The sequence below is a fragment of the Paroedura picta genome, chromosome 4 (assembly GCF_049243985.1).
Source record: "Paroedura picta isolate Pp20150507F chromosome 4, Ppicta_v3.0, whole genome shotgun sequence".
NCBI lineage: Eukaryota > Metazoa > Chordata > Lepidosauria > Squamata > Gekkonidae > Paroedura > Paroedura picta.
Window position 1 is genome coordinate 10,818,747 of NC_135372.1, and position 12,404 is coordinate 10,831,150.

General features: G+C 50.8%; 1 protein-coding gene across 1 annotated transcript; it reads right to left on the reverse strand.

The window, feature by feature from the left end:
* Positions 1-747: 747 nt before the first annotated feature.
* On the reverse strand, positions 748-12,365 carry NDUFA11 (NADH:ubiquinone oxidoreductase subunit A11). The gene is made up of 4 exons (XM_077331829.1): positions 12,187-12,365; positions 3,682-3,774; positions 2,008-2,130; positions 748-1,144 (listed from the first exon to the last, which is right to left on the reverse strand). Exons 1-4 carry the CDS (start codon positions 12,266-12,268, stop codon positions 1,035-1,037), a joined length of 408 nt encoding a protein of 135 aa, XP_077187944.1. The 5' UTR covers positions 12,269-12,365; the 3' UTR covers positions 748-1,034.
* Positions 12,366-12,404: the final 39 nt, after the last annotated feature.

The window sequence follows — 12,404 nt, forward strand, 5'->3', positions numbered from 1 at the left end:
CCTGCAGGTGCCTTCCTAGACAGGTAGAGTCAGACACAAATCCTACTACGTGCCCAACGCAGCTCAGGACACCCCCTCCCCCAAAAGGGCAGCAATCCAGGGGAAGAGCAGTGCCCCTCCCCACGGGCCAAGTGTGGAAAGAAAGACAGAATGGGGTTTCTCGGCCACTTCCCTACAGGACGCTGGCAAAGTCAGAGTGACTTCTAGGCTGCCTCCCGCTGGAGATTCCGACCTCCCCGCGTCAGGCGTCTGAATCAGAGACGGAGCCCAAAATAGAGTGGCCCACTTCCAGCCCGTCCTTCGCTGCCAGAAGCCGGAGAGAAAAGGGTTTCCCCCACCCGTTACAGCCCACCTCTCAAGCAGAGCCATTGGGGATGTGGAGCGGAAGGCCACCCAAGGGTGTTGCAGCACCCCTTCCGCCAGGCTGGCAGAAACACAGGCTTTCAAAGGCAGGGTCGTGTCAGGAGATCTTGGGCAGGGCAGCCCTGACTCCCCGTCATGGTTTTTGAAGGCAAGCTCCTCCTGCCCGGGGCTAGTAAGCCTCACAAGGCAACCCTTGGCACAGAATCCTTTGGCCTTTGCCAACACAAACCAGGCGCATGCTGAAACTAGCTCGTGTGCTGTGGCAAACACCAAGCTCCCCCCCCCCCCGGTCAGATTGAGGCAGCAAACAGGTGAGAAGGCGACCTTTCTTCAACCAGCAATCAGCAGCTCTTGCCCACCCACCCTTTTAATATTAAAAATACATTTTGTGTTTTGTAATGATTTTAATCACATAGAAGCATAAAGGTCTAAGATCGAGATGCGGATACAGCTTGCTGGAAATCAAGAGAGTGGTTCTGTCCACCCACCCAGCTCGAGCTGCTTCAGGTGTGGAGGGATGTTGGCCCTGAACTTTCCATGGTACACCAGCCCTGGCCGTGCCGACAGGGCAGCTGGGGTTCTCCATCTGCTCCATCTGGCCTCCGCAAATGCCTGAAGTTGGGCCCCCCAGCATAACCTCTATGAGGCCAGGCCTGGGGGGAAGCTCCAGGTTACACTCGGGGAGTTAAAAAATGCCAGCCCTCCTTCTTGCCCATTTTAGTCATGGTAGCCATGAAGCCGAGGCCGAGACATGCGGTTGTACCGGTGCCAAAGCTGTGAGCTGGAAAAGAGCAAGAAGAGAGATAAGAACTGGCATCCCAGGATTACCACTCTTTCCCCCTTTCACACGCCTGAGTGGCTGAGCCTGCTGGCACGGCTGTTTATTCCTGGCCACTGCTCCTTAGTTCTGTGGCAGGGGCTCATGGGAATTGTAGTCCATGGACATTTGGAGGACCACAGGTTGACTACCCCTGCTCTAGACCACCTGGGCAAAATGGAACGGGAGCCAAAGAAAGCGACAAGGATGGTGGGGCCTGGAGACCAAGACCTGCGAGGAAAGGCTGAGATATTAGGGAAGATTTTTCAAGGAGTAGTTCAAGCAGTGGAAGGGGCTGCCTCTGGAGGTGGTGAGTTCTTCCTCACTGGCAGACTTCAAGCAGTGGCTGGACAGAGATTGATCCTGGATGCTTCAGGCTGATCCTGCATTGTAGGGAGTGGGACTAGATGGCCTCCATGGCCCCTTCCCACTCTAGGATTCTATGGATTCAGTTCAGCAGTGGAATGGGCTGCTGAAGGAGGTGGTCTTCCCCTCTCCTTAGAATTCCCCTCCCCTAGTATTCTAGTTAGATTTTACCTAGCTAGCTGCTCTTTGATTTGTATAGGGACAAGTATTCCTTCAGCAACTGGCAAAAGATCTTGGAGGCATCATGGCCACATCTGCTCTCTTAACCTAGTGGGTCACCTGGAGGCCATTTTGTAAACCAGCAGGAGCCCCACCGGCCACTGTCATCAGCCTGGGCTCTCCCTCAGGACCTGGGAAACTGTGGCAAGGCTGTGTGGAAAGGGGTGCAGAGTGGGTATGGTCTGCCAGGTCAGAAAACAGGCCACTCTGCTCCAATGGCAACACTGAGTGCTTAGACTGACCTCTGGCCCCGAGGATGACCCCACATGAACAGCCACCAATGAAGTAGTTCAGAAGGTCGTCTGGCGCTTCTCGGATCTGTGCGCTGAGGCATGTGGTCGCCCCGAAGACAGCTCCTAAAGTAGCTGGAGAGAGACCCCAACAGAGCAGGTGTTACTTCATTCAGGCCACCTCACATCAACCCGGATGAGCCTCAGAGCAGGAGGAAGCAGAATCAGGTGCCCAGGGCAGGCTTGTGGCCCATTTCGTCATCTACAGTAGCAATCCCCAACCTGTGGGCCGCGGACCACATGTGGTCCGTCGACTAACTGGAGGTGGGCCGTGAAGGACGCCTTTTCCCCCCGCCCCCCAGGCCCTTCATCCACGATCTGGCAGGCGCACATGGGACTATCTCATTGCAGAGAAACAAGCTCAGGGTTCCCATTGATTTGTCATTGTCATGAGTTAAAATTCCCATGAAAACAAAATGTTCCTTATGTTCATTGTTGTGGCGTGTCTGTATCTTTTTTTGAAGGGATGTTTAAAAATTACCAGAGTGACCAGAGTCAGAGAGCGTTAGGCCAGTGGGCCTCAGTAAAATTGTCAAGCGTTGAGTGGTCCCCGGTGATAAAAAGGTTGGGGACCACTGATCTACAGGAGCCAAGCCAGGGGCGACATGGGCCTGGCAGAAACACAAGCAACTGCCGAATGCAAGTCGGGGAGGGGGGGGAGGCTTATTTGGAAACATAGACCCCCCCAAAACATCCTGCACGTCTCCCTGAAAACCTGGGTGGACCACAATACTTGCTAACGTTTAGGATTAAGGACTGGGACGTTTTGAAACAACTGCTATCCCGCTCTTTTATCTGAAGTGAAAACAACCAAAACATCTTTTCTCAGTCAGAGTAGTTCAGCAGTGGAACAGGCTGCCTAAGGAGGTGGTGAGCTCCCCCTCACTGGCAGTCTTCAAGCCAAGGTTGGATACACACTTTTCTTGGATGCTTTAGGATGCTTAGGGCCAGCGGTACGCAAGCTTCCGCTTGCCGCAGACCGCTGCGGCGTAGTGGGGGAAGAGGGCAGCCCGGGGGCCCGCGCACGCGTGGCAGCCCCAGCCCAGCAGGGGCGCAAACGCGCATGCGCAGCAGTCCGTGCATGCGCATTTGCGCCGCCGCCGTGCCAGCAGCTGCGGCTTCCCCTCCCTAAAGCTAAAGCGGCCGATTAGCTTGCGGCTCGGCAAGCTTCTCTTCCCTCTTGAAGCGAGAAGCTTGCCGGGCTGCGAGCTAATCGGCCGCTTCGGCGGCTGATTTGCTCGCGGCCTGGCGAGCTTCTCGCTTCCGGGGGGGGGGGGGAGGGAAGAAGGAGCCGCGGCCCAGCACCAAGGCCTTCACAGCCCGGCACCGAGGTCTTCGCGGCCCGGCGCCGAGGCCTTGGCCACGGCCCGCGGATTGGGGACCACTGGGTTAAACCACAAGCCCAGTGCTGGCTACTCAGTTAGGGAATATGACATCCCTGGTAGGAGGAATCTCATACACATTTATGTTCCCTTCCCCTATTTTATCCACCCAGAACTCCTATGAGGCAGGGCAGGCACAAAGAGTGTGACTTGCCCAAGGTCACTCAGAGTGGACACCCAAGCCAGTGGCTCCTCCGTCAGGCATTCTAAGCCCTGCCCCAAGGCGGCCAAGTGTGGAATTTACCCATTGTGACTGTAGCTGTCGCAACCCTCTGAACTGCCTGCAACGCTGTCTCTGGCTGGAACGCAGCGAGGTGGAAAGCCGAACCACACAAACCTATAGAAAGGGAGAAGAAATCGGCTTCTTTAACAAAGAAAAAAAGGGGGCTAGCGTGCGCAAAGAAGCAAAGCACTGACACTTTTAAAATAAGCCATGCAAACTTTGTAACCCTGAAGATAGATTCAGATAGATCACCGTGTTGGTCTGAAGCAGCAGAACAAACTTGGAGTCCATCGAACCCTGTAAAACCAACCAAGTTTAAGCTGGGTATAAGCTAAACCTTGAATAAAAACTTGTTTGGTCTTAAAGGTGCTGCTAGATTTAAACCTTGTTTGGTTGCCATGAATAACAGTATTCTACATCCGTATATACTGGCAGATAAGCCGAACCGCATATAAGCTGAGGCACCCAATTTCACCACAAAATTTGGGCAAACTTATTGACTCGCATATAAGCAGAGGGTGGGAAATGTTCTGTCATCACAGCTCTCCCATGCAGCCTCCCCCCCACCCAACAAATACAGAAACGTAAAGAGCAGGGGTAGTCAAACTGCGGCCCTCCAGATGTCCGTGGACTACAATTCCCAGGAGCCCCTGCCAGTGAATGCTGGCAGGGGCTCCTGGGAATTGTAGTCCACGGACATCTGGAGGGCCGCAGTTTGACTACCCCTGGTCAAGAGGATGAATAGCTGCTGGGTTTTGAACCCAGCTTTTCACTAACCAAAAGAGTCTCAAAGTGGCTAACAATTGCCTTCCTTTCTTCTCTTGATGCCAGACACACAGAAAGCTCTGACAGAACTGCTCTGTGAGAACAGCTCTGGCAGGAGAACCAAAAAGTGCCCCCCAGGCCAGCAAACCATAGCAGAACAACAGTACCCAAAGTTGGCAACCTACTACAACAGCTACCAAACTGGGTGAACGGACAACTCTGACTTCAACTGCAATGCCCCCCCCAGAACAAAACACTGAACTAAAGAACTGTAAAACTGAACACTGAAAGAAAGAACTGTAAAAATCAACTTTTAAAAGAGACACAACCCCAAGAAGAAAAAGCAAACAATGCTGCCGCTCACATAAAAGAAGAAACACTAGGAGAAACAGTAAATCCCAAAGCACCCTCAAAACCCACCCCACCCACAGAAACCAAAATAATAGGTTGGAAGAAGTGATTAAGAGGAGGAAGAAGTGAAGGCAAAAGGGGGGAAAAATCCCTCAGTCAAACCACTGATGACCTACAAGCGGCCAGAGCAAGCTCAGCTTGCAATACACATTTGCAAAAGGCAATGCAATGATTGGCTGGCTGGAGCAGGCTTTTATTTCAATTACCGTATAGACCTGCATATAAGCCGAGGAGGGCTTTTTCAGTGAGAAAAAAAAGGTGCTGAAAAACTAGGCTTATACATGAGTATATAGGGTATATTGGTGGCGTTTCAAAGTGGTTCCTGTAGACCAGAGGTGGCCAAACTGCAGCTCTCCAGACATCTGTGAACTACAATTGCCATGAGCCCCTGCTGCTGGAGAACCACAGTTTGGTCACCCCTGCCATAGACACTTTGATTTAATCTTTACATCAGCCTGGCAAGGTAGGCCAGACATGGAGACCCCCATCCTTTCTTAAGCAGCTACAAAGTCAGCAGCGCCTTGACAAGTCATGTTAATTTGAGGCTGCTTTCACATGGAGACAATTCCCTGCTGTGCTGCTGCTGTTGCCAAGGCAGAGCTTCCACATGGACCTCTGTTCCCCATCCAGCACCATTATTTGCTTTTGGAAAGGAAACTGGCCAAACAAGTTTTTAAGCAGAGATTGACCGACATAGAATGCCAACAGGACCTAGCGAATAACCCATCTTTCATTATTAGTGAACCCACTAGATATTCATCTTTCCCTATGACATATCTGGCCAAGCTTGAAGTACCTAGCCATAGGAGGGCCTTCCCTTCGGCGGTATTAGAAGGAAGATATAGGAAAATACCCTATACTGAAAGGAAATGCACCTGTGGCTCTGGACATGTAGAAACCATAGAGCATGTTCTCTTTCAATGTCGATTCTATAATGAGATTCGAACTAGTCTAATTCTTCCGCTGCTAGGCAGACTCCCAGGGCGCTCAGGAGAATTTTACATTTCTCTGCTGCTTGCAGATATAGAAAACAACACAACTTATAGAGTTGCCAAGTTCTGCGCAGCAGTGATCAAAATTCGTAATAGAATGGTCTGTTTTAAGTGAACTGGACAGCTGTGTTTATCTACCTTATTCTATTTTCTATTGTTATCTTTTCTGGTTTTAATGGATGTTTCTGTATCATCCTATGCTGGTCTATGACCGTAATAAAACTAACTAACTAACTAACTAGCTAACTAGCTAACTAGCTAACTAGCTAACTAGCTAACTAGCTAACTAACTAACTAACTAACTGAAAGGAACCTGGCCGCAGACATATCAGCCTCATGTGACAAGGCTGTTTGCGCTTTTCATGTAAAGGTTTTTTTTTTGCCTCATCTCCTCAGACTCAGGGCAGCCAGCAACACGATGACAAGGTGGCGAGGACACAAATGCATCAGCCCACTGAACAAGATTAAAATGCAGAGGACCCAGCTTTAAAGGCATGTCCAGTTGAGGATAAACCCAGCTCAATTTGCTGCCCTCCTGAAAATGCTAGCTGGAACAAAACTGTCACATGCCTCCGCAAATTCAGTGGGGTGAAGGTGGCTTCTGTACCATTATGCGGACCACCCCACTGGTCCTGCCACCTGAGCAGCCCACAAGGACCTGGCTGTAAGTGCCTGGGCAATCCTACAGGAAGGCTAGTGCCCTTCACTGGCACAGAGACAAGAAAGGCAAGAGGCACTTCGCCAGTTCTTCATTTCATTTCCACTTCACGTTTCTCGCCAGGGCCCCTGGTGGATGACAAGTGCTTCCGATCCGAACGCAGATGACAAATCATGAGGACTAAGACAGAGAGCAGATCACAAATCGTGATGATGTCTGAATCCAGGAGCTAATTGCCAAGTGAGATAGTTGGGGAGAAATCAACAAGAATAAAGCATGCAAACTTATCTGTCCAAATTTAGCAAGAAGACTCACTGTAGAAAACATTTGATCCCTAATGGAAGTCACCTCCTGCATTGTACCATCCTAACCACTCTCCTGCGACAAGAATGCTTTCCTGGACCATCCTGTTCTACACAGATTTCAAAATGATAGCGGGGCGGGGAATCATAGTAGCCCCAGGCTAAGCATTCCACAATGTGGGAGCCACCACAGAGAATGCCCGTGAATGGGCAGCAGCCCGTCTTAGCCATGGCCCAGGTGGCCCTGCCAGGAGGAGTGGAGGGGTCACAGCAGAACACAGCAGGAGACCATCCTGCAGGCTTGTGAGCCCAGTGCCTTGAAGGGCTTCGCAGAGCCTAGAGGGAGAGGCGGGAAATAAACCAAATTGTTGTTGTTGTTGTTGTTGTTGTTGTTATTATTATAGCATCTATTCTCCCTGCAAAAAGGGAGTGAAAGGCAGATTCCACTCAGAGCCAGACAGCTGCTGGGGCACGCACTCTGCCCCATCTATAGTTCTGAATTGTGTTTAACAGCAGATCCATGTCAAGAGAATTAATGATGTCCAGCCACATGCATCCACGTGGCCAGGTGAGCTGAGTCAAAAACAGGGCCCTCAGCCACGAAGGTCACAAAGGTGAACCAGCACACTGAACAGGTCTGGAAGCCAGGAGAGCAACAGACATGCTGATGTTGTTATATGCTGTGACTGGCTGAATCCAGGCTATGTTTCACTTCTGGGATACCTTCAAAGAAAGCCCCACGTAGAGCATTCAGGTGGGTCACTATGTTGGCCTGAACCAACAGAACAAAGTTTGAGGCTGGCAGCATCTTTAAGTCCAACCAAGTTTTATTCCACTAAGTGCACAGCCACACAAAAGCTTATACCCAGAATTAAAATGTGTTGGTCTTAACGGTGCCCCTGGACTCAAACTTTTTTCTACGTAGAGTATGTTACAGCAGTCCAGTCTGAAGGTTATGGATCAGGCTGGTTAGCCTGGAAGAGTCTCTACGGGGGCAGAAAAGAGCACTTAGATACCGTACTGGCCTATTTATGCAGCCACATGCCAGGGTCTTAACTTGATCTACTAATAAAGAAGAAGAAGAAGAGTTGGTTCTTATATGCCGCTTTTCCCTACCCGAAGGAGGCTCAAAGCGGCTTCCAGTCGCCTTCCCATTCCTCTCCCCACAACAGACACCCTGTGAGGGAGGTGAGGCTGAAAGAGCCCTGATATCACTGCTCAGTCAGAACAGTTTTATCAGTGCCGTGGCGAGCCCAAGGTCACCCAGCTGGCTGCATGTGGGGGAGCGCAGAATCGAACCTGGCATGCCAGATTAGAAGTCCGCACTCCTAACCACTACACCAAACTGGCTCTCCTAACCACTACACCAAACTGGCCCTAAAGAAGCTAGGGAGAACAGTTGGCTTTCAAACCCCACTTTTCACTGCCCGAAGGAGTCTCAAGAAGTTTAGGAGTTGGTTCTCATATGCTGCCTTCCTCTACCAGAAGGAATCTCAAAGTGCTTTACAATCACCTTCCCTTCCTTTCTCCAGAGCAGGCACCCTGTGAGGCACATGAGGCTAAGAGAGTTTCTGACAGACTGCTCAGTCAGTGCAGTACTATCAGGACTGTGAAGAGCCCAAGGTCACCCAGCTGGCTGCATGCAAAGGAGGAGAAAATCAAACCTGCCTTACCCTGGATTAGAAGCTGCTGCTCTTAACAACTACACCACACTGACTAAGGAGGGCTTAACTCTATCTAAGGCTAATATGGAGTTTGTGTGGTGTCAGAATAGGATCTGAGCCTCAGGGGAGGGCGGTATATAAATAAACAAACAAACAATCTGAGAGACCCCATAAATAAATGGATAAATAATCTGAGAGACCCCAATTTGAATCCTCCATCATTGGAAGCTCATTGGGTGACCTGGTAGTGGTTGTCCCTGCCATACAGACTTCCATCACCTTGGATGCACTATTTTGAAAGGAGTGCCAGGAGAAAGGAGAGGGCTGTCTGTTGGCCAGTGGTGCCCAAAACAGCAAGTGTCCCCATGGTCACCAGGCTCTGGGAGACAGAGGCAAGGCCACCAACATGGAATGGAAGTGGAAATCCTGAGCTTCCCAGCTGGCAATTCCTATGAAGGTCAAGTAATTGCGGCAGCAGAACAGTGAAAAAAGCCCCTCCAGAGGTTGGGGAAAACCCAAGAGAGCAGGGTGGAGCCAGGCTTGAAGGCCAGAGTCACATGCACTCAGTATGAGCTACTTCACAGCGGTTTTGTAAGGATAAAAGGGAAGAATGGAGGATGCTGTCAGCCACTTCAGGATTAAAGAAAGATGAATGGCAGCTAAGCCCTCTGGCTTCCCAGCCAGCATCATTTCCCCCTGGTCTGGATTCAGCTCCAGCCGTCTGGCCACAGCCTCAGGCCTTAGACCAGTGGTTCTCAACCTTCCTAATGCCGCGACCCTTTAATACAGTTCCTCATGTTGTAGTAACCCCCAAACATAAAATGATGCAAGTGTTCTTGCACAGAAATTAAACCCAAACTGACCAATGGTGGGAAGATCCAATGTTCATGATTGTATATATATTAGTTTTTTTTCCCCTGGGGTTTCTCAAGTTCAGTTCTGCCTCTTGTCCCACCATGCCGATCTCATTCTTTTCCACTGCTCCAGACAGACAAATGCTCTATCTCAATCTACCCCGCAAGGCTGTTGTGTGGATGGCGCCCCGCCTGGCCTAGCTGCTTGCCCTGCCGCGACCCCTGTGAAAGGGTCATTCAACCCCCAAAGGGGTCCTGACCCCAAGGTTGAGAACCACTGGCTTAGATGATGAGATGTGGAGCAACCAACTCCAAAGCCCCTGATCATCTCAGCCAGGTGGTGCTGCCTGTCTAACAGTAATGCTATTTCCTGACCACAAGAAAAGAAAAGGGCATTCCTGGTATCCAAAGCACTGAATGCAATCCGTCTAAATTTCACAGTAAATACCAATAATGCTACTGAGTATCAATATCATGGATCACCCTTCTCCATCTTTAAGCGATGGTCATCCACCAGGGTTGCTTCTGTCCTGAGTCCTAGCCTAAAGCCACGTGGAAATAGATCAAGGGCAGATGTTCCAGCCAAAGTCTGCCACATACCATTCCCTCACTTTGTCCCTAAATGGGAAGTTAGATAAGCTTGATAATGGCCTATGTCCCACTTAACAAAACAGGACTACTTCAAAAGAGGTCTAATCCCAGCTTCATTCACCCAAGAGAGACATAATAAGCTTCCTGGGGGCATTTCTAATTTCTCATTGAACAGTTTTAATAGTGCACAAGGATCATATTTGCAACCCCAAGGACTTCATGACATCACTAAAGGAGACCAACTGGAATAACCCACAGAACTCTGACAAGGGGTCACAATCCACAGCAAAGGATCTACCCTCAAACTGGCATGATCTAAATCAATGCAGAACCATTTCTCTGTCTCTCCAGATCAGGGTTGAGAACAAAACCAACCAACAAATCAGAGTTAAATTTACTACATAAAAAAGACAGCAAAAGACAGTTTGGGTGGGGGGGGGGGGGCTAGCAGCAAATATTTCTGCAGTGGGGTTGATCCCAAACCCATGTGAGAAAACAAAGCAACAACCACAACTAAATCAACCCTGGTAATCAATGGGGTGACAGATCATCACGGAAAACAAAACAAGGGAAAGCCAAAAGGTAAATGGCTACAAAGTGAAGCCATGCAGTAGACCCTGCACTGTGGTTGGGGTGGCACCTTGGTGTGCAGAAGCAACCTTTAGTCAGTCAGAATTAACTCATTTAAATCATACTAGGCAGCAGTGTGAGTAGAGAGAACCTTTCCTATTAAAACAATAGAAAAGAACAAGAGTCCAAAAGCTCCTTCGACTAGCAAAAATTGTGGCAGGGATGGAGCTTTTCTGAATCATTGGTCAACTCTGCATATGGATAGATCTAAAGGAATGGGTAGTGATTTCGAAAAGCTCTCCCCTTCCACAAAGGTTAGTCATTAAGGCAGACTTTCTAGACCATTGAGAACCCCCTGAAACATTCTTTAGGCTTTGAGAAACCCCCAAAGTGGCATGGCCATGCAGAATACGGCTGGGAAGGATAGCTGTGTACACGCCCACTTAGGGTCTCTCCCATTTGCTCCTGCTTCAGGCCCTTAATGGCCATTTGGGGAGGTGTGGGTGGGTTGACACGACCGCATATGGTCACATCACCCATTACATGTTTCACACATTTAAAATATCTATATATACAAAATTACTTAACTCAACCCATTTGGGAAACCCTCCCAAGGCCATCAAGAAAACCAAAGGTTTACATAAAACCCTGGTTGATAAAGCCAACATTAAGGTGCTGCTGGACTCTTGTTCTTTTCTGCTGCAGCAGACTAACATGGCCTGCCATCTTGATCTGTCTGAAAAAGTGAGCCAGGATTCACACAAGTCCCTCCCTGCCACAAAGCGTGTTAGTTCTGGAAGGTGTCACTGAATACTTGACCTTTTCTCCTGCTACGGGCAGACTGACAATGCCACCCATCTTGATCTATCTGAAGTGAGCAGTGACTCCCTGGCCCAAATATTGGTAGTCTTAAAGGTCCTCCTGGACTCTGGATCTAATCTCCTGCTCCACACAAACTCACGCAGCCTCGCATCTGGATCTATCTGAAGCTCAGGAACGCCCCTCCCCTGCCGCCGATGCTGTTAGTCTGGAAGGTCCTCCTGGACTCTGCCTCTTTCCTCCTGCTCCAGATAGACTGACACGGCCTCCCACCCAGATCTATCTTAAGAAGCAAGCAGGGCCTCGTGCAAGCTCCTTCCCTGCCCCCAATGCTGTCAGTCTTGAAAGGGCCACTGGCCTCCTGCCCACTCCTACTGTCCCAGACGGACCAACAGGACCACCCAACTGGATCTCTCAATTAAAGCAAGACTAGGTTGATCAACCTGTGGTCCTCCAGATGTCCATGGACTGCAATTCCCATGAGCCCCTGCCAGCATTCGCTGGCAGGGGCTCATGGGAATTGTAGTCCATGGACATCTGGAGGACCACAGGTTGACTCCCCCTGATTTAGAGCAGGGGTGGCTCTCCAGATGTGCACGGACCACAGTTCCCATGAGTCCCTGCCAACTGGCCATGCTGGCAGGGGCTCATGGGGATTGTAGTCCACGGACATCTGGAGGACCACAGGTTGACTCCCCCTGATTTAGAGCAGGGGTGGCTCTCCAGATGTGCACGGACCACAGTTCCCATGAGTCCCTGCCAACTGGCCATGCCGGCAGGGGCTCATGGGAATTGTAGTCCATAACCTCTGGAAAGCCGCCCTGTGCCCCCCTGAGGAGGCGCCGTCCGCTGGCCCTCCGTGTCGGCGCAGGGCCTCCTTCCCTCGCCGCGTCCCCTCACCCAGCCCGGCCCCGAGGCGCGCCAGCAGCCAGGCCTTGCGCGGGCAGTCGGTGCCCTCCGGGATGTCCCAGTAGTCAGACATGTTGGCGGCGGCGGCGGCTCCCCAAGCACCGCGAGACTCAGACCAGCGGCGCGCGAGCGGCGGCGCGTGGAGGCGGGGCCAGCCGCCGGCCAATCGGCGCCCGGGGAGGAGGCGGGGCTTCCGCGGGGCCAGGCTC

What these genes read in the sequence shown, in the direction of transcription:
- NDUFA11 (XM_077331829.1), bottom strand. Translation starts at nt 12,268, where the DNA reads ATGTCTGACTACTGGGACATCCCGGAGGGCACCGACTGCCCGCGCAAG. An exon ending in GCGCCTCGGGGCCGGGCTGG is followed by an intron (nt 3,775 to 12,186) that starts GTGAGGGGACGC and finishes CCCTTTCTATAG; the next exon opens with GTTTGTGTGGTTCGGCTTTC. An exon ending in GGTCATCCTCGGGGCCAGAG is followed by an intron (nt 1,145 to 2,007) that starts GTCAGTCTAAGC and finishes GCTCTTTTCCAG; the next exon opens with CTCACAGCTTTGGCACCGGT.